Raw genomic sequence first — 27,447 nt, 5'->3', positions numbered from 1 at the left:
TTGGTTGTTTCATGACTTTTGAATAATCTGTCACATGGGCTGTAAAGGAAAAAGAAATACCACAAGCAAAGATTTAACAGCAGAAAAAGTCATGCAATTTGCAAAAAGCATCATATTGAGGACCATGGATCATTTTGTTTATTTCCCTTGCTCTGGCTGCCGTGCCGCTTTACGGCCACTGGGTGTCGCTCTCCCGTCGCAGAGCCGCCGTGTCGGGGCTGCTGAGACCTGACCATTGGGCACAAAGCTTGGGGTCAGGTGGAAAAGAACGGGTGATTGGTTTACGATGCTTTACGAGGTGCCATGCTCTCTCCTGATTGGATAGGAAGGTGTGAGAGAGATGAGAGGGAGAGAGAGAGAGAGAGGGAGAGAGAGATCCACCAGCAGTCTATCCGCCTCAGTCCCCGCTGACTGTGCCGGTGCAGCACACACATACACACACATTCACTCACACTCTCACACACTCAGACTCATACACCCAGAGGACTGAGATGTGACTGTACATCGGAGGAACACAGCGCGTCTCTGTGGGGATTTTCTCTGTCAGCTGGATAATGGGAGCGGACAGGCGGGGAGTCATCGTGGCCGCGCCGGCCACTTGGGTTGCGGTGCTTCTCTGTGTGATTACCCCGGTGCACGCAGTGGAAGGTAGGTGGGCAGAAAGAGGGAGAGAGAGGGGGGCATCTCTCTGCGCTCAGCCGGTGCAGGGTGATGAAGCCTTGAACGCATTCGTGCACAAAACTGTGGTGAGAGGAGAGAGGATGCAAAAAGCTTGTGCTGTCACCTGAGCGCTCTTTAATTAACTTTGTGGACCAATATCTGGGAACTTGAATGTGTGCGTGTGTTATGTGTGATATCCCTCTCTGCTATTTGCCATAAGAAGTTTCTCACTCTGTCTCAGTGACTTGTGTGTGTTTGAGGGGTTTGAATGGGGGCTGATTGGCTTTCAGTGGTGGAATTTAGGTCCGTGCAGGAGCTGCTGCTGCTGCTGCGCTGGAGGTTAAAGACGCTGCTGTTGTTGCTCTCATGTCTGTGCACATGCGAAAAAGACATGACATTTTTTTTTTCCTTTTAAAAAGGACAATATATAGCCTTCATGCTGCTCTATGCGTCTCAAAAATGTTCTTTATTTCACTACCACGCATGAAAATGTTGTTTTCAGTGACGTGAATACATTGTATCATAGCCTATACTGTGTGTGTTGTTGTGGCTGGTGGCTGTATGGTGTTTCTGTTGTGGCTCACCTGGAGCACCAAACTGAGTCATAATTACAGCTTTGCAGGTGTTTAGTGAGTCCTTATAGCCTTTTAGTTACCACCTCCCCAACATCACCCCCTCCTGCTGTTCCCTTCCTCCCTCTGACTCCGGTGCCGCACCTCTCTGCCTACAGTCTCATCCTCTTCCAAATTTCCCAAATGTTCAATCATCTAACATGTTTGTCAGCCTCCTCCACCCCGAAGCATCACCTCCTGCTCCTGCTCCTCCTCCTGCAGCTTCTTCACCTCCACCTCAGGCATATCCCACTGCTTTTTCCATTTCCCTCTCACCAAGCTCTTCTCCACCTGCTCCTCTCTTGAGCAGCACCACCCGGATATTTTGCTGCTCCTCCCAAAGTGTGACCTCCTGTTACTCATCTCAGAGCATCATCATCATCATCATCATCATCATCATCCCTGCTGCACCTCACACCACATGAGCCCCACGCTCCTCCAAACACCACATCACCTCCACTTCCTCCTGTTGCATCTCCAACCATCTCCGGCTGCCACTGCACCTCTCCAAACATCTAATTATTCTCCATCTCACCGTCCTCCTCCTGTTCTGCCTCTTTTCTCCTCCTCCTCCACACTTTCTCAAGATCTCCTTCTTCTCTTCTCTCCACCATTAACAGTACATCTCCAAAGTCTTCTCACTTTTCCACCTCTCCTTACACCTTCTGCATTTTCCACTGTTGCAGCATCTCCTATCATCCTCCACTCCCACGTCCTCTGTCGCTGCTCCTCCTGCTCTTCCTGCTCCTCCTCCTGCTGCTGCTGCGGTCCCTTATGGAGGCGCTAGATTAGTCTACTGCTGTGTTTTAATGGTGCGTGTAATGACATGCTCCGTAGTGAGTCTCCTCCATTATGAGACATGTAAATGTGTTGAATGGCAGGTCTATTTTGATTAAGCGGAAAGGTAAAGGTGTGTGTGTGTGTGTGTGTGTGTGTGTGTGTGTGTGTGTGGGAGAGAGGGAGAGAGGGAGGTGAAGGTGTGGAAGGTTAAGATAGAGAGGACAGACAAATAGGTAGAGTGTGGGTGTTGGGTTGTTTTGTGGTCACAGTGGCCTTTTCATGCTAAGTAGGTGCCTAATGAACTGATGCATAAGCTGATCTGAGTCTGTTGGTGTAAAATCTACTCACTGCTGACACAGTCACTGTTATCTCAGCTGTGTGTGTGTGTGTGTACACTTGTCCTCCATAAACTTTGAGACTCTTTTTTTTTATAGCCCAACTGATGAATCAGTTTGTTTTTTTTTTAAGCTGGAAGTTTCAATACCGACGAAAACTGTTGGTGATTATTTTTCCATTCACCAACTAATTGATTAATCAATTCATAGTTTCAGATCTAATCTGTTGACATGAGTGTGTAATGGTCGGGAAAAGCGTCCCTGCAGCTGTCATTACCATCCTGAGAGGAAGATGAATCAGTTGTGACATGCTATCTTAGCTTTAATCAAAAATTCATTACATGTTCATTATAAATGCTCCTTGCAAAACACAACTGTTTTTAAAGCTTATCATGTCAAATATCGTGCTGCAACTTTATCTCTATTTTTTTGTTTGGATTAATGGATCAGTGGTCTGTTTATAAAATGTGGAAAAGACCCATTAGACGAGAATTTTAGTCATTTTTGGTTGAATAAATTGATCAGAGATTAATTTTCAGCTCTAGTTTAGTTAAGACATTAGTATTTCTCATGTAACATTTGTCTTTCCTTAATCAATTGATAGTGATGATGATCAATATTCCAAGTTCCAACTATTTAAATAACTTTTTCGGTGTTTTTAAGGAAATTAAAGCAGAACTAAGTGGAATATTTGTGTTAATATAAGTCTTAAATAGTTATATCTTCCGACAGCAATCACTTATATAGAGTGTTTGGTCAGAAACACGGGTCTGTCAGTCACTCTGCTCTGCTGTAAGCCGAGGAGAAAACTTTCCTTGTATCCTACAACCTTTATCCAATGAGGAGAGAGAACGGCATAAAGGGGTGGTCCTCTCTGTGTGTGCAGCCAAGGGATGCGCGTGAATGTGGTGACGTAGGGACGAGGGCGGGGACTGCTAACTCCATCGGTTGACAGAAAGTTAGCCAAAACGACCGGATCGCTTACTTCTGCTTTAATTATAAAGATTTATTGGTTGCAGCTTCTCAGCTTTGAGGTGTTTGTGCTTTTATTTTTTTCACATAAATGAATTAAAAACTTATTATGTTTGAGTGAATTTGGAAACTGATCTGATCAAACACATAACATCAAGACGTCCCTTTGGACCGTGGGAGATTATGATTTTTAATACTATTTTGTGATATTTAAAACAAAATAATCAACTAAGAGAATAATCACTGTCTCATTTGATAGTGAAAGTCCCACTTACTTGGTCTTGATTCAGATGAAAAGGATATTTTTTATCGATCTACTGGCACATTCATTCATTTGTGATACCACCGCATGGGCTGGATAGTCCCGGCTGACATCAGGCAAAGGTGGGCTACACCTCCAACAGGTTGCCAGTGGAGCACACAGGACTGAGATATAGACACAAACAACCATTCACACCTGCGGGCAAATCAGAGTCGGGCTGACCTGCATGTGTTTGGAGTGTGGGAGGATTCCTGAGCGCTGGGAGGAAACACACACACACACACACACCTGAAATCCTGGTTCAGGTTCAAAACCCTGAACCTCGTTCCTGTGAGGTGACGTTGCTGATAACGGCTGCACCACTGTGCTCAGCCAATTCATCATTATTATAAGTCTATTAATCTCAAATATCAATATTGACATCCGCTTCAAAAATCCTCTGGTCCGACTCTTGTGTTTATCTCTCTGTCTTGATGCGTTTCTCTCTGCATCTTGAAGTTCCCCCGCTGTTTGCTGTGTATAAAGCGAGTGCTTTGCTGGATTTGAAATGTCTAGATGATATCTGTTGTTTACAAAGGCATCTATATGCAGCTTTTTGAACAAGGGAAGCCAGACAGCCTTTGCAGATTTGAGGAGAAGCGAGGGGCGGGAAAAAAAGGTCCAAAATGCTTAAAGTTTTTGAGTTTAGCGACGGAAGTCTAAGGGATATGTTATTCTAGCTGTGGCTGTTTGCTGTCATGTCCACACAGCCTGAGATTGCAGCAATTGTTCAATGACCTTTACTTTCCCACAGGAGTTGGACCTATTCAGAGAGCCCAGAATGCAGTGCAGTAATCCAGCGTTTGACCCTGTTATTCTGAAAGTCAATGCAAACCCTGACCCAGCGGATATTGTCGGGTGTAAGTGCTACATATCCCGCAAACAAGCCTTGGGAGTGGTGGCAAAGTCATCTGTGTCTGAAACAAATGCGCACTCAGCATCAGGCTCTGTCACCGAGATTGCTGATTTGTGTCAGTGTTGAGTGTCGAAGGGGTCGAGGAGTTAATTTCTTTCGACATTTTCAAGCGGGAGCTGTTCGTCGGAGCCTAATTTAGAAACCCTGAATCAGTGCATCGCTGCTTTTTCTGCTTCCTCACAAGCGCTACATGTTCGACGTGCATGTGTACATATGATTACACTGCACATATTATCTCCGCTGCGACATGTAAACTATTTCAGTCTGTTTTTCCCCGAAGCCTCAGCACATACATGCAGTGCCCCATCTGTCATCCTGCGGGAATGCTAAAGGTTAAACATCGTAGGTCCTGTTTTAGACGCTGGTAAGAACATGACAAGCTGTAATTTGCGACTGTGTTTAGCATGAGTGTGTAGCAACAAATGATGAACAAATGATCTCCTCAGGGGGGGGACCCTATCATGCACTTATTGGAAAGAGATATACAGATGAGACACTGCACGTACAGCTCAGCCTCACACACACACGCGCACACACACGTACACATACTGTACCCTTCACCACGCTCTGCCAGCTCATGTTTTAAAGATGCAGCTTCTATATTCATCTGTTGACAGGTTATCAATGTGACAGACAGATAGTTGAACTGGGAGGAAGGTTGGAAGAAGATCCCTCGCACCAGTCCTGAGGCTCTTACTCCACCGTATCCCAGTCTGTTCTTCCTCAGGGCCTCCCGACAGTATGAAATATTTATTTCCACACAGCATTCAGATTGTTTCAGAATAAATTTAGTTTTCTTCTTCTGAGAGCTATTTGGGACCTGTGGGAATATTTACTTTTTTTTTTTTTTTTGGCTGTGAGACTCGGCGTCCTGGGGTTTTTGTCGCTTTATTTCCTGCAGCGATTTGGGCATCAAGGGGCAATTTCAGATCAGTCAGTCCGTTATTAGACACTGTGCCTCTCTGCAGCCACAGGCTATCCTATCAGACTTCACTATCACAGTCCTCAGTGGTCCAGGAAGTCGTTCGCAACAAAATACGCCCAGTGTTTCCCTGAGATGTGATTAATAAGTTACATTAGTGTGAAAATATATCCTTAACTCTGAATCTTCACACCTTGGCTGTGAAATTTCACACACCTCAACAATCCCACTCTTATATTCAAGGATGAACTTGCAGGTCCATTGGATTCGTCTTAGATGAGTCATGTCAATTACTGTGGAAGGGAGAAAAAAAAATCACTTTTTAATGCAGATAATACTTTTGGCAGCATCTACATAACCAAGTGTTGGGGTCACAATGTACATCCCATTCTGATGAGTACAGATGCCATCTGTACGACATGTTCTGAGATTGTTTATAGTCGAGACGCGGCTGCTGCCAGAGCGTTTTTTCATGTGTTTTGGGGCGAGTCCAAGTCAAGTCTCAAACCTTCATTAGCAAATTACAAGTAGAGCTCCAAGTCTTTACGTTTTTGAACGCTACCCATTAAAGTGACGCAGCATTTTAACATTTTACTGTGTTAATAATTGAAGTTGAAGTTTCATTATTGACCTTGGCAGTGGTACTGAGAGACAAAAAAAAAAAAAAAATCCATCCACTGATGAGGGCCATGAGACGTGACTAAAAGATTTCCAGTAAGTGGACGTTGATCTCAGAGGTTTTTAGTCAGACTGTGTTAGTGGTGTTTTAAACTGAAGATGAGTTTACTTCCACAAACCATGAGTAGACAGTTTATTTTAAAGGTTGAAAGGTTTTTGCAGTTAAAAGAGACGTTCAATCATGTGAAGTCTCGTCAACTTGATTGGCAGCAGTCCTGTACAGTTTAACTGGCTGAACAGAGGGGTTTGAGTGCAATGCAGAGAAACGAGAGGACAAAGGACATTAGTTGGACACGCAGCAGGGACATTTGTGTTTGTGTTGGCGCCATGTTGGCTGATGAATCAATGAATTGAACAGAGCTCAGGTTCCAGCTTCTCCAATGGTGTTGTGTTTTAAGGCCCGTACACACTGGAGATGTATTTCAATATTATCAATATTTTCTTCTTTTCAAACTCTGGTTTTCGTCATGAGTCCTTTCACACGGACCACAAATGTAACCAAGTGAAAATGCAACATGATTTTTTTTGGATTGAGTTCGATTTTTCTGAGCTTTCGCCAGGGAATAAACCAAGGGGGCAGTTGTCGGTCTGAGAAGTGAAGCTCACTTCCGCGTTCAGAAAACTGCAATCCCCTCGGCTTCCTCTGGGGGCTGGTGTCAGAAGGGAGCATTCTCCATAGACCCCATGTTAAAATCGCCGACTTTACATCCTCAATAAACATATTAAAAGCCTGGTGTCAGCACGGTTTTTTTTCTCAATCGATAGTTTCTACCCCCACACACACTCTGAGGGGGGTGAATTTTTTTTTAACTCTACCGTTTTACTGTTATTAGGTCAAAATTCTGGCCAATTAGGGCGCGGAAACGTTGAGTGACAGGTCCAAGCAGCTCCGTGGACAGCTGCTTCGAGGCCAGTGGGCGGGTTCTCAGCCGGCCAATCCAACATGGCGCTGTTCAGGCTGCCATATTTGAGTCACAAAAACCAAAACCAATGGGTGACGTCACGGGTGCTACGTCCATATTTTTTACAGTCTATGGAATAAACGCATCAGCCAATCATGGTGTTGCGTAGGGTTGTGATATACCTCCTTTCCATACAACATGACAAGTCAACAACCTATGTCTCTCACCGCCTTGTCTTGATTGACAAGGGAGACAAACGTTATAAGACAACGAAAAGAAATGAAAGACAATGTGAACTGGAGCATCGCCAAACAACTCAGCTGTCAGGATAGTGATCAGATGGTGAGTTGGTGAGTTGAGGTAGAAGAGTTGGTAACAAGACGACAGTGGTAGGCCTACAGCAGGTTCGGCTAAAGTAAACAAACCGGTGTTGAATACATGAGGGATCAATGAGTAGGTTTGTGTTATACGGTTTTAAAGGAGACATATTATGCCCCTTTTCCACAAATTAAAATAGTTCCCAGATGTCTTAAAGACATATCTGTGACATGCTTTGGTCAAAATACCCCAAGGATCAAACATCACAGCTCTTTTTTCATCCGTTCAAAACAGTCCTGTTCAGAACGGCTCAGTGCCTGTCCCTTTAAATGAACCACTGCTTGCCCCGCCCCTTCTACTATTACCAGGTTGAGGTGGTATTATGCAAATTCGAAAACTAGTTACATCATTGCCAGACAACCGAGGGAACAGCACGTAAAACCATGGATTTCAACCTAGGGAGCCTGAAAATTACAGATTTTCTTGTCAATTCTCACATAGGGGCTGAAAGGCAAAATACCCAAATATATGTTAAAGAGGCTTCAAAAAGTGATATTTCCATAATATGTCCCCTTTAAGGCACGGCTTGGAGGCAAAGAACAACACGATGTGAAGCGAAACTTTGGAGCTCTGAAGCATTGTTGCGTCTGTGGCGTATTCACATAGCCGCCGGTATGAATGGTTTTGATGTGAAATATTTGCCGACAAATGGTATAAATCTTATAGGCCTACCCGTTGTTTTTCTGGATCATTGGTCAGTGTAAAGATGCCTCTTTGGCTTGTTGAAAACTTTAAGCTCAACATGGAAAAGTGACCAGATCTACTGGTGACTGGTGTCTGAACACACACTGCTCGCTACACACCCATGCACGGGACTATAAGATGAGTGGCTCACCCTGTGTAAAACCTGCCCTCAGATATACCATTTATATCAACAACAGCAGTCAATCAGCATCTAAACCACCTTCATTACAGACAACATTGAACCACAATCACTATTTCTCCTCCACAGCTGCCGTCGCTCACATGTTTAAAAAAGCATAAATTGGTTTTAGCTGCAGAGAGAAGCAGAAGGCTTGCACATTATAAAGCACTTCACCACCCATACTCCTCAGGTTATTTGCATAACAAACCAGTCTAAATAGATTATATTTCCTGATATGAAACTATAATTGATACTGTTAGAGAACAGAGCACTGGTGGGCATAAAGGGAATGAAAGAGTCCTTTGTTTTGTGCCTGAAATTCTCCTTTTTCCTTTCACTGGGGTCCATTAAAGAGTCACTTCAACTAATTTGCAGCTCAAAGAGTCACATCAATACGCCGCTATGTTAGACAGACAGCAATGGCATGCTCCTTGAGTTGTTCTGTCTTCTGTATTGATTATCTTTTTCAACATGCAAGGTAAGCGATAGCATCAATTACCCTTTGTTTCAGACAAAGGCAAAATCATTTCTCTCCCCTTTCATGATAGACCTCACCAGTAAAAATAAATAAATAAAACCGTACCTTAATTTATCTTGACCTCAGGCCTCTGACTTGACTCCTCCTAAACACTCTGGCCACAGAGAAGAAACACGAGAGCAGTGAGAGCATCTGAAATATGCATTTACTGCTTCTAAATGCAAATGAGGCATTAGAGGGAAGAGGAGATTGCAGCAGATTGCAGGACTTTCCTTACAGACTGATGCCACAGCAGCATCACGCCACTTCAGAAACAGGGTTGCATTCATATCACTGTGCAGCCCTGGCACACAACACGCAACATATGGGTCATATGCATAGATTTTTTTCTTTTTCTTTTACATTTATGGCACAACTATGAAGAAGAATCATGAATTTAAATGAGTTTAGACCTGAGTGCAAGAGCATGCAATCATTAATGAGTGTTTTCATTATGAATTAATTGTTAGTACATGCTAATGAAAATACTCTCTGACTAATAATAAACTGAATAGTGCCCATATGTTCTGCAAGAGCCTTGTTTATTTTGTAAGTCCAACAAATATATTCAAATGGTAAAACAGCAAAAAGCAGAAAGGGGAAGCTGGACTCTGTGCTTGATAAATATCTTAAATGATTGATCAGTGATCAGAATATCTGCTGATTCACTGATTTGTCTCAGCTGCAGTTGTAAACAGTTTGTGTTTGGCTGTAAATTATATAATTATTGACTCTAAAATCATCATTTTGATCATCATCAGCATTTTGATTGACTGTCTTGCCTTATTCTGTTGTATTGTATTGTATTCTTTCCTGCTGCATGCTGCATACTGCTGCTCTGAGCCGTAGACCTTTATAGCTCAGCATATGATTGAACATAATGGCCCATTATTTATTTGCTGGTTGAGAGTGGGCCCTTTGCCAGACTCTTCAGGGTTCCTGCTGTGGGCATATGGTCTCACAGATAGCCAAGCTGGATATTAAGGACTGTGTCACCGTGGGAGCACAAAAAAAAAAAAAAAGAGGGGAGGGGACACGATGGGTGAGACATTTCACATTACTGATTTTTGCCTCACCTTGAAAAGGTTGCAGAGGAAAAAGTGCCTCTTCAGGAATTTTAATCAGTTTTGATTTGAAAGTTGTGATAAACTGATCATGAGAGAAACGATGCAGGATTCTCCCATTAACATCACAGCTAAGAGTTTGTTTTATCACAGATTAATTAATATCTCAGCTGCTTTTTCAACTAACTCATTAATGATTAGTCTGTAAATCTGCGGCCTCTTTAAATAGGAGGGAATAAATGTGCCAGATCTTAAAGTGATGTTAAAGAATTACATAGAAATTATATGGAAAATTAATTAACTGTTATATAAAACGCTTACATACTAAATACAGATGCGTAACATCAGACTTGTAACAGTGCAGTTGTGAGCTTATTTGTTAGCATTTAGCTCAATGTGTGTTTGTGTGATTGTGATTTTTCTTAAATCACCTAAAGCATCAACATTATTGTGAATTTGTGGATATTCAAAGTGTAAGTGATAAAAAAAAAACATAATTTATTGTTCCTGTGAACAGTTATTTTCAGTATTAAACTGACGATCTTAATCTGACGTCTCGATTAATTGTTTTGTCTATTAAAGCTCCAGTTGGTAAGTTGACGAAAGTGAAAGTAAACTCCGCGACTTGGTCGGAAATTTCAAGACAATACTCCGTCAGGTCCCTTTATGAACCTCTGCCAAAGAGTTTATAAACCGTCTTTGCCTCTGCCAAGCGCCCCACACACACACAGACACACACAAAGTAGCCATAAACGCACCCACAGAAGATGTACCGTATCCATAGCACGACGTGTAGGAGCGGCGATTGGCTGCTCCTCCTGCTCCCTCTACCTGACTGGTGGAGAATCGTCGGGCGCGGTGGATTTTGGCAAATACGATTACAGGCTGTAGGTGGAGCCAGAGGAGTTGGATTTTGTCCTAAATTACTCATTTAATGTCTGACCATCAGAATATAGTGACAGTTCCAGCAAATATGACTGAATAATTGTTACCAACTGAAGCTTTAAGTGGCAAAATATTGTGGAAAAAAAACAAACAGTCGTTTATAATTTCAAACTGATGGCGCTGATTCGAAACCCAAAGTTAATTGAGTTTTCTGTATTGCTTGATAAAATGTCAGAAATGATCAGAGAGACTTTTTCATCGTCTTTCTCCGTCTGTGTCGTCTTTCTCAAATCACGGTGGGTTGACCAAGCGTCCCCCGACTTTTACAGCGGCTCGGTTTCATCCACACCTGCCTGTTACAGCCACAGGCTCCTGTTCTGTTGGAGCAGAGAGCGGAGAGGAAGTCAGTGGTTCTGCTCAACAACAGAAGGAAACTGACCACAGGAGGAAGAGATTATTGTCTCAGGCTCTGAGTGTCGACTTGTCTGGCAAAATGTCACACACTTGAACTGAACACGTATCATGACCACTCAGTGCAGACTTTATTTTATGTGTGTGTGTGCAGATATGTTTTTCTCTTGTGCTCTCTCTTTCCAAAATTTCTGGTAAAAAAGAACCAGCACAGAGCAGAGCGACAGGGGCAATTTCACTTTGACAGTTTTACTCTGTGTGACAGCAGTTATGATAGCAAATCTCCTGAGAGATGATGAGAACAAAAGAGGGATGGAGAGGAAGAGAAAATGAGTTAAAGCCAGAAGAAGGAAGAAGAAGAAGGAAAGGGAAAAAAAGACGCCAAACCCAGTGGTTACACTTCTGGTTTGATATATGAAACCATGAGCCAATAAGTGTCAGGTCCCTCCCACCAGGAGCCATTTTAACAAGCTCTTAGTATCTGAGTGGCTGTTAGCAGGTTGGTAATCCAGCTGGGCAAATCTTTCTGCTGTGGAATTAAATCATGAGTGTGAGCACATATATATATGCACAGGTAAAGAGAAAACTGTAACCTTTCTCCAACGGCAGCTGTCTGAGCCAAACCTGTTGAATGCTCTGCAGAAACACGTTTGCTTTGATGCATTTTCTTTAAAGTATTGCCCCAGATCCTGTAAAAAAAAAAAAAGACTTTGAGATACAGGAGCTTGTTATTGGCATTCAAACATCTCACTGGTCACGAGCCAGCAGCATCAATATTCGCACTGCAAACACACAGTGTGCTTTATGTGTGCTTAAAGCCTGAGGTCCACCTGCACACTTCTGAGCAGGCAACACATTTCTTCATCCTCAGAATGAGAAAATGAATTTTTTATTTGGGTCTAGGCCTGAATCCCCCACCCCCTTCCATCACCACCACCGCCGCAGCCTCCACCCCCTCCGCCTCATGATCCACAGTGAACACACTAACATACAGTGTATTTGATCCTTTTTCTTCACTTGTACCACCGGCCTCTTTGGTGCACTCGACAAGCTCATGTGATTTGGAGCGGAGTATACCCAGCTGACTACACTGCACTGTTTCTGTCTTTAAAGTTTATACTGTATTTCTTTTTTTCTTCTTCAGTCGCTAGATGAATACAGCAGAAATACGTCTTGAATGAACCGATTTCATGTTTACAGCTCTGACTGTAAGGGCCATAATGCAGACGGATGCACCTTTGGGGAGAACCTACAATCATTCTACCAATAATAGTATATTGACTTGGGTGCGTTGGTGATGTCAGAGCCACAACACCGACTCGTCCTTATAGAGAGTCAGTGCACACAACACTTTTTTTTTTTTTACAGTAGCAAACTGTCATACTTATTATGAGACACTGTGATTATAGGATAGTATTTATAGGTTATATTACAGTGTATTGGTATAGGTTTATATAATCAAAATGATTGGTGGGTGTATAATAGCGGATATAGAATACTTAACACTGATGTGTGATGACAGCTGGGAGCTGATATGGTCATATTCTCATGTTATCCGAACAGAAAAAGAAATTTCCTTCATCTACAGTTGTTAATTATTAATTCATTTGATTAATTCAGTTTTATTTAGATCAGTTTGTTAATCAGGCTAGCTGTTATACCAGCTGACATGGGCTAATGTGGTGCTAGTTTTATTTTTGAAGCTGAGAGGAGTAAGTACAACCCCTGAATCAAACAGATATTTAAATATGTAATGTACTGTACTGTCCTTTTGTATTTATTGAACTTAAAAATGTATACATATGTAGAAAAACCTAATGTATGTACAAAAAGTTTGGCCTCCCTGCTGGTCCAATGTTTGGCACATCAGGCGGTATTTCTTATTTTTAGCTCAGTGGGTTCTTCTTATTTGTTTAGTTTTGCCGAAATGTCTCATTCGTCAGGGTACTTACTTTCTGACAACATCCTGAACACTCAGAGTTTATCCTGCTGTCCAGACAACTGGGAAAGGAATGGAAATTGTTGCCTGCGTCTGTAAAATCCTGCACGTTGCCAGGCTCCTTTTCTGAACAGCCAAACCAATGAGATGTGTGTGCAGCAAGACATCAAGAATCTGAACTCTGGATAAATAAAACAACAACAACTTTGCGCTCCAAGTCCCACAGAGAGTAAAAGAGGCAGTGAGAGGGAGCAGAGATTCACACAGGGGGGAAAGTGGACTGATGCAGATGCTGTGTTGCCGTCCTGAGGGGGGGTCAGTCCAGGAGAGGGCAGGAAGGGTCACACCTGTGTGACAGCAGGTCGAACTCTCTGTGTGTTTGGGTGCAGTCGAGCGAAGCAATGCGGATGACTGGACATCATCGCTTGACTTCGAAGACCCATGTGTGCCTCCCACAAACACGGCACCTTCAAGACACAGAATGATGCCCATCAAAGTGGCACAGCACAACACAGCACTATACAACACCAGGGTGGAAAAAGACACCAAGATATAAACTCAGTAAAGCAATAAATCTATCTATTTTTTTCCTCCTGGTTGTAACTCTCGTCTTTTCTTCCACCTCTCCGTCTTTCCTCAGCAACTGATCCTCCTCAGGTTTCTACCTCAAGTAGCAAAGAGGTCACCAAAGTTAACCCCCCCCTTCCCTTTCCCTTCCTGGGCCAAACATATCTCTCACATAGCTGAAATTGTTTTGCTATGCTTGGTTTACCTTAGCTTGCGTGCAGAATTTACATAATCGTCCTCACTGACTTAGAAAATAGCTGCGGTTGGGTCACGGTACAGGTGACCCTCTGGTGAACTCAGCCACTCGGGTTGCGCCTCTCGTCTCGATGATCCCTCGTCCTCATCGGGTTGGGTTTATGGAAAGAGAAATGGATTTTGAAGAGTTTTTCATGCCTGTTCTGCTCTTGCTCTTAATTTTTTTGCAGCACCTCTCCGAAATGTGTAAAAGTGGCCTCTTCAGCATTTCATTAAGTAACAGGGGAATTAAAATGATGCATGTTAAAGCTCTTCAACCAGCAATCAACAATCTCCGTTCCACTGTTTGGAAAACTTAATGATCAAAATGTGATTTATAAATTAAATTGCAAACCGGCTATTGTGTGTTAAACACCAGAACTTCTGTGACCGTCTGTGATTATTTCAGAAATTCACTTCTATTAACAAGAGCAGCAGTGGATGCCAATTTGTCGGGAATGTGGACAGTGAACCCTGGGGACTTGCTTTATTTTCTCAGAAACCCAATGAAAGAAATGCTCAATTAGAGTGGATTACAGAGGTCAGACTGAGCATGGTGTCAGGACTTCAGCATTATCCTAGAAAATCTTCCATTTTGTGTATTTCTTGAGTGCACTGTGACATGTTTTGATTTCCTTTTGATAAATTAACTGCATTTTATTGCCGAAAACCAAACCGTAAATTGTTAAATATTTTATAACCTGGCTATAAATAGTTTAGATTTCCTGTATTTCCCTCCAATGAGGAAACTGGCTCATGAAACGGATGTTGCAGCTCTGCAGCCTCTGATTATTTTTATACCGATTGTTTTCTTGATTAGTTGATCATCTTTTTGTCTTGTAAAGTGTCAGAAGAGTAAAAATCAAACAGTCTGACACACAAAGATTCAGTTCAGACTGATGTAAAACAGGGAAAAGCAGCAAACTGAAGACTGAAAATGTTTCTGCTTAATATTCCGTGAATGGACAAATCAATCAATTGTTATAAGGGGTTTTATTGTGGTATTTTTTTTCCACAAACAAAATGTCCTTTCATTTCACTTGGCGGTCTCCAACTCTTATCATATGAAACCAGACATATCTGCATTAAGAGAGACTCTTAGATGTCATGGAGGATCCGACCCTTTAATGTTTATATGTGAAATTCTGTTTGATCTTTTCTTTTTTGTGTGTTAACAAATAATGGTAAAGATGGTGGTGGCGGTGGCGGCGGCAGGAACAACACAGTGTCTGTCTGTAAAGGTTTCCTCCTCTCAGGGGTCACGGCAGCAGCAGCAGCCACTCTACCCAGCGTGTCTGGTAGCGTGCAGCTCAGCCCTGACATGACTGAGCCTCATGCTGCGTGAACATGTGTCTCTTTGCCATGTTGCACACTCTGGGTTAGCAGAAGGCGTCTCACCGAGCAGGCGGATGTCTTCCAGGCTGCTTTGGGCAGAACATGTGGGACCAGATTGACCCACTGCTGGTGAGACGGAGAGCGTCAGGGGAGATACGGCGGAGGCACGGTGGCATGTGGTCAGCTGATATCTCTCTTTTTTCCCCACTCTTTGTTCGTCTCTGTCTTTCTCTAGCTGTCTCCAGGGAGACAAGCGGAGACACATGCTGACATGTGATAAACAGATCTGTGACTAATGGTCTGCCTTAATAGAATACAAATTAGATGATTAGACAATCTCGTTTATGCCAAGCAGGGAAACTCCTCTGACAAAATAACGCTTAAAGCCGGAGTCTGATGGTTTTCAGTCATCTCATTACTATATCATATTATGTGCATCCCTCCTGGAGGTGGTGTAACATTAACACTGGTATCAGTGCTTCAGTTGAAGGAAATATTGACTAGTTCGACAGGTCACATTGTCCTGGGAGACAATATGTGTTAAGTGTGATTTATATTCATGCTCGGATTACCTTGTCAGCCAGTGACTGTCCCATTTGACACAAACAGCACACACCATCTGCCAATTGTAATGATTTTCTTCAATATTTAATGGCCATTTGATTTTCCTGGGAAACGAATATATAAAATCATGGAAAGGGCCTTTATTTACTTGGACTGCAGATTTTAACAGCCCTTTATTTGAGGTGACGCTTGTGTATTTCCACTAAATCATGTTGTCAATACAAACTCAGCACTTCCTGCAGCAGTTTCAAATTAAATCTCCCTTTAGTACTGTATCTCAGTGTGCAAAACCCCTCCATATTTCTTGTTGTTGAACACTTGCAGGCTAATCATAGGTAACAACGACCAGATGGCTTTAAAAGATGCCAGGTTGCTTTATTTTGAAAGGATCTGCAACTTCTATCAGTAGTGAGGTGATCTCAGGATGTCAGAGGACGATGATATTGTATAATATGCTGCCCAAACCTTCCCTTCTTGTTGTTTATATACATAAACTGCTCTTTATTCAACCTCCTCTTGTACTTGAACGATGTAGTAAAGAATTTTCTTCAGTAATACTTAACTTTTGACATCGCAGTTGCACTCCTGCTTTTGTTAAATTGGTCTGCATGCTGGGGCAACAGTCAGATAAATTCACTGATGTGAAGGAAAATCGATTGCAGTAGTATAAATGAAACATCTCTGCTGAAGTGTGGCGGTGAAAACATGAAAAGGTGTTTTTCAGCATCGTTGTGGCTGAACTCAACACGCACTTATAGAAACACAAGTATGTTAATTAGAATCAGTTCCATAGCCTATACAATTGATTAAGTGGTTATGTAAATTGCAAATAAGTCCCTTTGATGATAATGAAATAATGTGTTTGGGGTTTGGAAAAATACGATCCCTTTGAATTTTTTTTGTTTTTCTGTTTTAATATTTTTTTTTTACCTAATTATTTAACAAGAAATAATCAACCAAATGAGTCAATAGCAATACATGGCACAATAAATGCTTGTTTCATTTATTATATGAATATAATATAAAATGGATATAATCACTGTTTGCAATGCTGCAGTTTTTTTTCTCCCATAATGTATTGTTTGGCCAAGCGTACTGTTTAAAAATGAGCTTATTTGAAGTAGTGGGAGGCTTCAGAACAATTTAAATGATCTGTTCCTTCATACAAAGACGTATAATTGTGAGCTCAGCTGAAGATTTTGGCTCGTTGCAGTCTGAAATATTACACGCACACACACATAGACGATTGTTTTTCACTTCTTTTTTTTTTGTCTCCTCGTTGCCTTCTCCATGCACTTATATAAACTTAGGAAGCTGTAATGCTCCAGTGGGTGTGTTTCTTTGTGAATAGAATAAGCTTGTCACCATCTGAGATGCAGTGTAGATGTACTTAGACACACAATACACACTGTGGCCCATTTCCTTTTCAGATGTGCTCTATTCAGCTACCAGGCTTTTTCCATCAGGCTTTTTCTGATCACAAATCGCATCTGAAGTGATTTTAACGCCCCACTTTGATTGATTTTTGTCTTCGGTGGGATTCTTAATTATTGTCAGTTTATGTTAAAATGCAAAAGAAATATAAAATGGAAGTATGTTTATTCGAGATTGACTTCGTGAGATGTGTGGGGGATTGAGGCTTTGATGTTTGGGTCTGGAGATGAAATGTTGGCGTTTGGAGCTGTGATGCGTCGATGTGAAGCTCGCAGTGATGCCTCGTCTGATTTCGGGTCCCACTCATCTTTCATTTCTGACTGGCAGCTCAGAGACACACACACGCTAAAAACATTTTGAAATCTCTTGATACCTCTTAAAGCCCCACTGGATCTTCCTCATGTACTTTTTTTGTGAGTCTGTGAGTTTTATGACAGCTGTAGAAGTTGTTGTCTGGTTTATAGGGCACTCTCCATGTCAGGTTGAAAGTAGTAGCAGTAAAATTGCGAGATTTAGCAAACTGGAACAAAGGCTCCACGCAAAAGGTCCAAGTCTGGTGAAGATAAACCCTTCTCATAATGTCATCACCACACAAACATTCACAGAGCAGGTGGTTTCTCAGTGGGGAGAACAGACATAATACGTTACAGGCTAAAAAACACTCCCAAACATCAACATATGTGGATCAAAACTTAAAGAAAACTCTAAATTCCTTACAGAGTATTTTCATGGATCTCCTATGAATAGTCATAACACTTTGATTTTCAATAGACTTGTGTTTATTAGTGTTACTAGTGCTCTAATTGCTAAGTAAAGTATACAACTCCACTGTGGACATAGAGAGTGTCTGGAGCTTGAACTTTATTATGCGTTCCTTTCAACTGGGAATTAACCTCACAAACCCACACAAAAACCAATATAATATGGCTGCTCTGCACAGCAACACATTAGAGCTGTAGTTATACTGTCTCACTTATGTGTAGTATAGATATGATTACTATAGATAGATAGATAGATAGATAGATACTTTTATTTATGCTCAAGGGAAATTCCTCCATGCATAGTTCATTACTGTAAATGTCAGTGTAGATCTGCTTCAGTGGCTCAGACTGAACCTTACACATAGAGAAGAGTGTATTAATCATTACCTGGGTGAACTGTCAGAGTTAGGAGTCAAGTATTATTCTGTAGATAAAACATTAAACTACGAGCTTTAGCTGTGATAAAATGTCCCCCCTGGTATCAATTCAACAGCTGTTTCTGTCTCACTTGGCTTTCAGACACTCAGCCTCCAGATATGTGCTGATGTGATCCATTATTACGAATTACAAATTTACAAATCCACAAATACGCCTGTGTGTATCTCTGAACACATGGTAGGTCACCATGTTTGGACAGTGCCAAGCCCAACGCAGTTACTTTTGTTACAAATATGGAAAAATTAAAGTACACACAGTGCAATGCCAGCTGCAAGAGTTTTCTTTCTTTCTTTCTTTTTTGACCATCACGTTAAGTCAATACTTTGCTGCCCAAACTTTTGCACTTGTGACAATAACAGTTTGATTTAGGTTCCCTATCTTAAATTCAGGAAATAAAAAAATAACAGTTTTGAGAAAAACTTTTTAATATCTGTTTGCTGCAGCTGTTGTATTTACTTACTTTCACTGTAACACTTTACTTTAAGCCTCCAATTTTTATTCCTTGTACGTGCACTAACAAACTAATTACAGCAACTATAATTTGTCCACTTATTTTTACACGCTGTCTCTGCTTGCAGTGGTTATAAGCTCGAGCATACCCCCTCTAACTGTTCGATTAAGTTTTCATTCACAGACCACACCAGCAGTCATGCATGCTAACAGAGGCAAGACAAACTGCCCAAAACTCATCATGTGTTTTCCCTGTATTAAAGAGGAACTATGCAAGATTTGCACCTTAATTAAACAGCATTGGAGTAATTGTGATGGTTAAATGACTTGTGACAGGCAGAATGGAGGCTTTCTGCCTTCCTCCTAGCGTCTCTTGGCTGAAAACCAAGCTTGCAAGATCAGCGCCTCCGACCCGGTGTCCCGGCTCTCTCCAAGCGAGAAACATGGACTGCTTTACGGCACTATGACACAAACATGCCCAGTAATCCGTAATCTCTTGTTAACATTACCCACCTTGGCAGACATCGCTCCATGGATTGCCTTCTCACTGGCTTTGTTAAAAACAAACACACATGACCAGGAGGGGAGGGAGGAGGGTTAGCAGTGAGTTTTTAAGGCCGCGTTCAGACTGCAGGCGAATCTAATTCAAATCGGAATCCTTCTCAAATCAGATTTTTAGGGCTGACTAACACTGTTTTTAGCAAGTGTCCGAATCCAATTTGACTCTGTTCAGACTGGGCCACATTATTGACCGATTTGACAGGTTGCTGTAGCAAAGACGTCGGAGTGGAGGCGTCATCCAGCGCCTGTATTGTGTGACGTCATATAATTGCGACAGCGACAAGAACAACAATGGAGCCATCCATGAGCCATCTCCGCAGATTAATGAGGAATTTTGTCTCGTCCTCTGTCCAAGGACTGATGTTTTCAACATCTTCCATTGACTGCTCTATTCCGTTCATATTGCTACCATCAAGTAGGACCGTCTACCATCAAATAGGACCACAATGGAAATAAGCCTTTAGGCTTTATTGTGTTTTTAATCCTTTTGAACACTTGTCTAATGTTGTTCAATAAAGTTTTCAATCAATAATCAATCAAACTCCACAACTCGAAATAGGCGGGCGGTCAGAAGGCGGTCTGGCGCGGCGTAGAGTGACGTCACAGACAGTCAAAACCGATCTGAGTGTTTGGAGACGCATCTGTCCAAATACGGTTTGAAACTACCTCCCAAAGGTGGTTTTGATCCGGTTTGCAAAAATCGGATTTTATGTGATTTATGACTGTTGTGACTTCAAAAGAGCCATCCGGTTCCAATCTGGATTGGCTAAAAATCAGATTTTGGCTGGCACTCAGAACGCGGCCTAAGACGGTAAAAATATGAACGCCCAAACTGTAGGGGGAGCTCCGTAGAGGAAAAAAAGCTACCAAAACAGTGAAAAAGTGACCAACTTGCATAGTTCCCCTTTAACATTTGATTCCTTCGTATCCCCACTGAACAAAAGAGAACAAACAGCTCCTCATCCCGTTCGCCATATGTTCCACAGCGTTCCCATTAACTTTAATTTCTGCCACCGAAGCCATCTCGCCCTCACCCGTTGCCCACTCATGTATAGCTCTGTGAATTACCCGCCCTATCGCAGCGCTCAGCGTTCACTCCAACAAATGATCCCACATGTGATGATGTCTAATGTGGCGTCTACAGGCGTCGCTCTCCTTAAAAACAGAGCGTGTCAGCTAGAGGCCTGTTCCCCTTGTGTTTAGTCACAAAGGCACAAAGGATTCTGCCACAGTGACAGACTGGATGCTTCACGGGGCGCTTGTGTGCACGTTTGTGTGTGTGTGTGTGTGTGTGTGTGTGTGTGTGTGTGTGTGCACGTTTCTTTTTGTGGAAGTGGCAGTTTCATGTTAACTTTTCATCCAGAGAGAGAGAGGGAGAGACAGACAGGCTTCACATCAGGGCTCAGTTCTAAAAATAAGAACCCAATATGTTCTTGTTTTATTGTTGTGCTGTTCCTATTTTCTAAAAGACAATAAGTTATTTATTTATTTTACAGTGACTAGCACACCCTGTTGTCTAAAAACTCAATATGTTGCTGTTATATTTATAGTGACAAGCCGGCTGCTGTGACAAGCAATCATATTCTGGAGAACCACAATACATCTTCTGTGTCTTTAAATCCACAATCCTGCCCTGCATCTTTAAAAATCATATATTGCGTTGACAGGTTATCCAACATATAATGTCTTGGTGGCATAGTCATCAAAATATATTATTGCAAAGAAATCCAACATTATAGGAGGTGCATAACAGCATTTCTCAACCCTGCACTTTTTTATCACTCGCTCTTTTTTTCTTTTTTTTTTGGCAACAACACAAATTATGGAGCAAGCTGTAAATTGTCAAAATGTGTAGGTATCAGGGAGGGATTTTAACAGGTCTTTTTCAGTTTTCTGAAAAGCTGAGATGGAGGGGTTCTGTACGACAGTGATGATGTGTTATTTTCACAGTGACGAACACGTCCTCTTTCATCAAGTGAAATCATGACACCACAAATTTTCTAGGTCAAGGCTGTTAACGACAGATTCAAGAAGAAAATGAGCGGAGAGGTGACAAACTAGAGGACGACAGAGAGAGAGAGAGAGACGCAGGGAAAGGTAAAGAATATGAAAAGACAGGGACTAGAGAAAGTCTAAGACTGTGTGTGTGCGTGTGTTTGATGCTTGTTCGGTAAGAAACAGTGACACAGATAAGTGCTCATGTGTGACAGCTTGGTTGTTCTTTTTAACACAGCAGCCCCGTGCCTCTCCCAGCTTCCATTCACAACAACAGCGACATGTCAGACATTGGAAAAAGAACCTGATACCTCAAGGCATTGGATACACTCGTGATACAAACGTCTGATCCTAAAAGATCCGTTGCTGTGCTGTGAGATCACTCTGCTTTTCGGGCACACTTGGCCTCAAAACGTCTACCATGCATTTCCCTTTTGATGGATGGATGAAATCTGAAATCCACTGCACTCATTAATTATCTATTTACAACCTGTTGTTGGGTCATTATCTGCTCTTGTTATAGGAGCTGGTGATTTGAGTCGGTACAGATCTTTGGATGAATGTTTTTGGGGCATTTGGAAGTAGCAGAAAGCATAGTTGTAAATAACTGACATATTTATTACCCTAAAGCGAGGTTATGGTGAATATATTAGCATAGGACTCACTTGTCATGGGTAGACACCTCAGCTGTATGAATTTGACAGGGTTGTGTTGCTCCTTTCCTATTGATCTCAGGAGGAAACGGTATCTGTCGGGAAAATTCCCAGCTGTCAGGATGTGCCCCCCCCCCCCCGTTATGATGGCGAATTTTAGGAATAGCATCCCAAAAATCACAGGATTTGTGTGGATGTGTGTGTTATGAAATACCAGATAAATTGTGCTATAAAATGAGTTTTCACTCTTAGTGCTTCCTGTGGTTTAACAGTGTTATGAGTGCGGCCTCTCTGGGGAGTGGATGTCACTTGAGCATGTGTTTTGTTCACCTTTTTGGATGAGGGTGGGGTTAGGGGGGCCGGTAGTAGGAGTAGCAGTAGTGGAAGTAGCAGCTTATTATATTGAGTGTCAAAACAACACTGTAATGGCAATTTAGGTAGTGTTTCCCGGGGCATAAAAACAATTCAGGCAATTAAAAACCATTTAGGACATAAAAAACCAGGGAGCTCCAAGCTGCTGCATGTGGCCATGGTGGTCATACTGCACGCTACTCAAGTTGAGAGCTGCAATTTATGAAACTTCCCCTTCTCAGCGCTGTAAAGCAGGTGACAGTGTTTGTACACCTGTGATGAGAGGATGAGGAGGAGCTGTCCGCTATGTAAACTTCAACCCCTATTTAAATAACAGTAGACTAACATTAGGTGCTCGCCGTGTCTGACTGAGCTGGACAGTGTGTCTCTGGATGTGTCTGTGTCCTGCTGACCAACCACTTCTAGGGCTGCTGAGTGACTTTGTGTCCCGACAAAAGTGGGAGTGAAACACAACTATTTATATTGATTAACACCAACAGGCAACAGCTCGGAAATGATAATCATGTCGTGTGCATCCAAATGAGCGTGCACCAAATGAAATGCATACCCTCCAGCAGTGACCTCTGTGGAGAGAGACCACAGTCCAGACAGTCTGATGCACATGATTTTTAACCACAATCACTCTCTATCAAGGTTTAGTTACAACTCTTGGTGAATGCAAGAAAAATGAGTGGACTGACATGATTTAAAGGGACATTGTGTAACTTCTCCTGTTATCTATTCAGGAAAATTGATTATTTGGTTCAAAGGTATGTTTTTCATTAATCAGTAGGCTAATCCCCCCCATCAACAAACTGAAGTGTTCCGGTAAGCTCTGAATTTGCCGTTCATATCATTCATATCTACATGGAGCGGGTAAGCTCGGTGGTGGCTGCCATGTCGTGTCGCCATGTTTTTACGTCCAGTGGCAGCGTGACGGTAGGAAACCACGGAAACTCAGCGGAGACACCGGAGCTGTCGGCTCAGGTCGAGGTGGCGTCTGTGAAAAGTCACCGCGGTAACGCAGTGAGGAGGAATGGAGCGCTACACTGATGCTGCATTCACCTGCAGTCGGGCAGACGGCCGTAGGTAACAAACCAGATGTCATTTTAGTCACAAAAGTCGAGAGAAAGCCGATAAAACGTGGGTCAGGTAAACAATACGACATCGCCATGACAACAAAATTTCAAGTGTAGTGTTTCGCCTCGTGCTGATGGACCACTTGTTTACATAGAGGCTTGTTTATGCCGTGCAGCAGCTGTTGTCCGTCTGCCGTTTGCCCAATTTCACGTGAATGCAGCATGAAAAATACGATTGAGTTGCTTGCGATATACAACCGCAACGCTAGATGGGAGGAATTCCTACACAATGTACCTTTAATATTGAATTTAAAATATCATTGAGCTGGGCATACTGGGAAATATGGATGCACATCTCTCAGTGGCCAATATCCATTCAGCCATAAGTGTATTTTATGTAACATTATTGCTCAGGGGTGAAGTAGGAAGCTCCCTGGCCCTTGTGCAGAACAGGCTCTACTTTAACTGGATAGTAGTGGTGCCACCAGGGTGGTAATAGTATAAGTGAGGGGTGGTGCTGAAGGCGTTTAGGGCCAAGCATGTGTACACACTGTGCCCTTTTCTCAGCCACCACTTTTAAATGAAAACCTATGGGAAGTGACTGCATTGTGGGAAAAAAGCAGCTGCTCTAAAAAAGGCAGCACAGCATCCTCTCCCACATTACTCGCCCTAATGCAGGGGCCTCCTCTGCAGCTTCTTTTATGAATTGTAGATGGGGAGCACGACTTGGTACCAGGCATAAAAGCAAAGAAAGAAATTCTTTTTTTCAGGCCAACATGGTGCACAAGTTCAAGCTGCTGTGATGTAGGACCACAGAGATCAGCTGGGTGGGGGGTTAACACGGTATTTACTGCAGAGAACAAAAAAACGGTTTGGTTTTTTTAATCCTTATTCCTTGACTAATTGATAGTGAAAGCTCTATTCTATTATATTATTAAATCAATAGGAGTTATCTACAAAGACGTTTGTATGAGACAGAGCTCTTATAATCTACAGCCGCAGGCATCATGGTTCATGTGCGTCTGCATGCAACATGTGCTCAACTTGTTCACTGCTAATAAATAGTCAAGATCCCTCCGGCAGAAGGTGTCATAACTTCATTTGATTAGGAAATCAACAAAAAACACTTGATTACAAAATGATGTGATTAGGCCCGATGTTAAGCAGCTGTTTGTTATTAAGGAACAGACAGCACTCACTGATTCATGATAAATGAGCAATGATATTTAACAAGGTCGTCTAATACAGAGGGTCCACTTATATCCTAAGAACAGTTCTGATGATTTATACTCAAAAGAATCGAGCTGAATCAGAACCACTTTCTACTGTATTTAAAAACTGTTACAAGAACTGTAAAATCTTAATGTAGCCTATTGCATTTTTGCATTTCACCTTAACTGCTCTATTCAGGGTAGTCTGTGTGTCACGGTCGCTATTTGAGCAGAGCCTGAATTACCTCTCTTGATAAAATGTGTTTAAATGTGCATAAATAAGAGCTTAGCTGACAGGAGCTGAGACCAAAAATACTTTAAGAGGCTGCTTGCACCTAATTTAGCTGCAAAACGTCGGAGAGCAAAAGCTGAAATCCACAAAGACCGATTCAGAACCGTAAAGTGGAACTTTGACATCGTCATATTTTCATCATTAAGAGTTATCATCAAGACACACACGCACACACACACACACTGAAAAAAGCATCACCATCCACCTGCTTAAATGAATGAAGGTAAGGAAGCTGTAATACTCAGCTCAGTCAGTCAGATGTGTGCAGAGGAAGAAACAGGAAAGAACTGCAGAATATAAGTATTTGGGGTTAATTATCTGAACACTGTCTCTGTTTTTGTCCAAAAGGTCGACTAATAACTTGTTTAGTTTGTGTTCAACACACACAATGTTCAAAACACACAAATTTCACAAGTACGCTATATCAACTTTACCCAGAGCTAGTGACCGTGGTGTCATGCCCAAGTACTGAAGTCCCTATCCTGTAGGCTATACAATGTGTGAAAGCAAATGAAGGCTATACAATGTGTGAAAGCAAATGAAGGCTATACAATGTGTGAAAGCAAATGAACGAAGCTAAGCTATTAATACACCAAGACCAAGCACCCCATGTGTTTAATTTATTTTGTGCAGCACACAGAGCAGAAGTCAAGAAGGAAATTAATACCAGTATTGTATTAGCAGAAGAAGTTAATAGAGGATGAGGATGACAATTGTTCTACTACTCTATGGTTTTTTCACATGAGTCATGGCGTAGACATGTGGTCCAACATGGACCAATCACCAGAGCAGTTAAGCATGAAATACACCAGTGATGATTTATGTAGGTTTAACTTAATCATCTACACAATAATTGGTATAATTTGTATCTAAAAATCAGAGTACTGTATCTGGTCAGTCTGGTTATTTGCAATGTCGTCGGAGAATTTACACTTTGTGCACAAGGTATTATGGGAAATGTAGGAACCATTGGTTTCAAAGGCCCAATTCCAATCCGACCCCTCACGGACTCACTGACTTAGAGGCGCATTCACGGGAAGTCCATGAGTGTGTGAGGGCTGTTCCATTGTCAGATCATCAAGTCAGTGAGTCAGTGAATGAGCCCTTACTGCCCCCTTACCGTAAGTCAGCACCGATGCTGACTTTGGGTAGGGGAATTACCCACAGTTCATAGCGTTGTGAAGTCAAACACATATGCCGTCGGAACGCAAGTGTTAAAAAAAAAAAGTAAATTAACACACGTAGTCAGAGAGAGCTCCGCCTGTCTCTTTATTGTTAATGGACAGGAGCAGCAACAAAAAAAGAAAGAAAAAAAAAAAGAAGAAGTTTACTGTCAGTATTAACGTGTGCAGTTTGTGATTATTGATGATGATTTGATCAGATCCGATCCAGGAACATTTTGTTTTGAGTCCGTCCACCTCACACACCTTGTGCGTGTTGAAAGTACGGTAAATTATCGGCCCAAGACCGGAGTCAACAACATGTTGTTGTCAAGGTAACGTGTCGTGAGAGTGGGTAAGTGCTGTTCCATTCATGTTTACAGCATCTGGACCCCCGGTTCAGGGCTTGAGTCTTTAGGGAACGGATTGGAATTGGGCCAAAGTTTCATCTCTTCTAGGAAATAAAGCTGTGTGTCAATTCAGGGGCTACATCCTTCGGAGGACGCATGTGAAGTCCGACGTCACAGCGTTGCGACAAGGCCTGTCCCAATTTGAAAGCTCCTCCAAATCCAGCTTTACTGTTCTAGGAGGACACACCACACATTCGTGGGCTTCCCATATTCCAAGATGAATTCTTTGCATGCTGGTTATTATTAGCCACCTAGCATGCTAGCTATCAGAATTTCAAGGCGGCTCCGCGCTGTCGCCAAGGTAGCCACGCTTTGCTGCCGGCTTGGAGACGTGCTAGCCTGCAGGGCTTTGCTGGCTGCATAGCCTGAGGCGTGGGGCTGAGGAGCCGTTGGAAGTGTTAAAAAAAAAAGCTGCTACTTTCAAATGCATCCTCTGAAGAATCCAGCCCCAGAATTGGGACACAGCTGAAGTCTCTGGATAATCAACCAGTGTGGCCTCCATTTTGTTTCCTTTCCTTTTTCTGTAATCTGTTTTAATAGCAAGGGTTTACATTGAGAAAGCTTGATCATTATTATTAACATCATTTAGATGGTGGTTATGGCCCAATAGTACTATCCTACCTATACAATGTGAAGAGCAATAGGAACTGATACAGCATAGCTTTTGATGAACAGGTAATCTTTCGTTTTTATTGTGGAAGTTGTGACTTGTGAATGCGACATTGTTACTCCGCATTCATGTTTGGTTTCTGTCGGCCGGCTGTTGCTCTGAGGAGTGTGTTGTTAGGAGGCTTCGAGGGGAGGGCGAAACAAGCT

General features: G+C 42.2%; 1 protein-coding gene across 3 annotated transcripts in view; it reads left to right on the top strand.

The window, feature by feature from the left end:
* Window positions 1-293: 293 nt before the first annotated feature.
* LOC146989052 (ephrin type-B receptor 1-B-like) overlaps window positions 294-27,447 on the top strand; it is a 95,915-nt gene continuing 68,761 nt past the window's right edge. For all 3 annotated transcript variants that reach the window (XM_085774973.1, XM_085774972.1, XM_085774976.1), the window contains exon 1: window positions 294-648. In XM_085774973.1, coding sequence (XP_085631099.1) covers window positions 555-648 — 94 coding nt within the window. In that variant the 5' untranslated portion in view covers window positions 294-554. The remainder of the gene's footprint in view (window positions 649-27,447) is intronic.

This window comes from Trachurus japonicus, chromosome 4 (assembly GCF_045865225.1).
Source record: "Trachurus japonicus isolate A0001 chromosome 4, Traja_1.0".
In the NCBI taxonomy this organism is placed as follows: Eukaryota; Metazoa; Chordata; class Actinopteri; order Carangiformes; family Carangidae; genus Trachurus; species Trachurus japonicus.
Note: the sequence above shows the minus strand (reverse complement) of the source record. Positions and strands in the feature narration are given on the sequence as shown.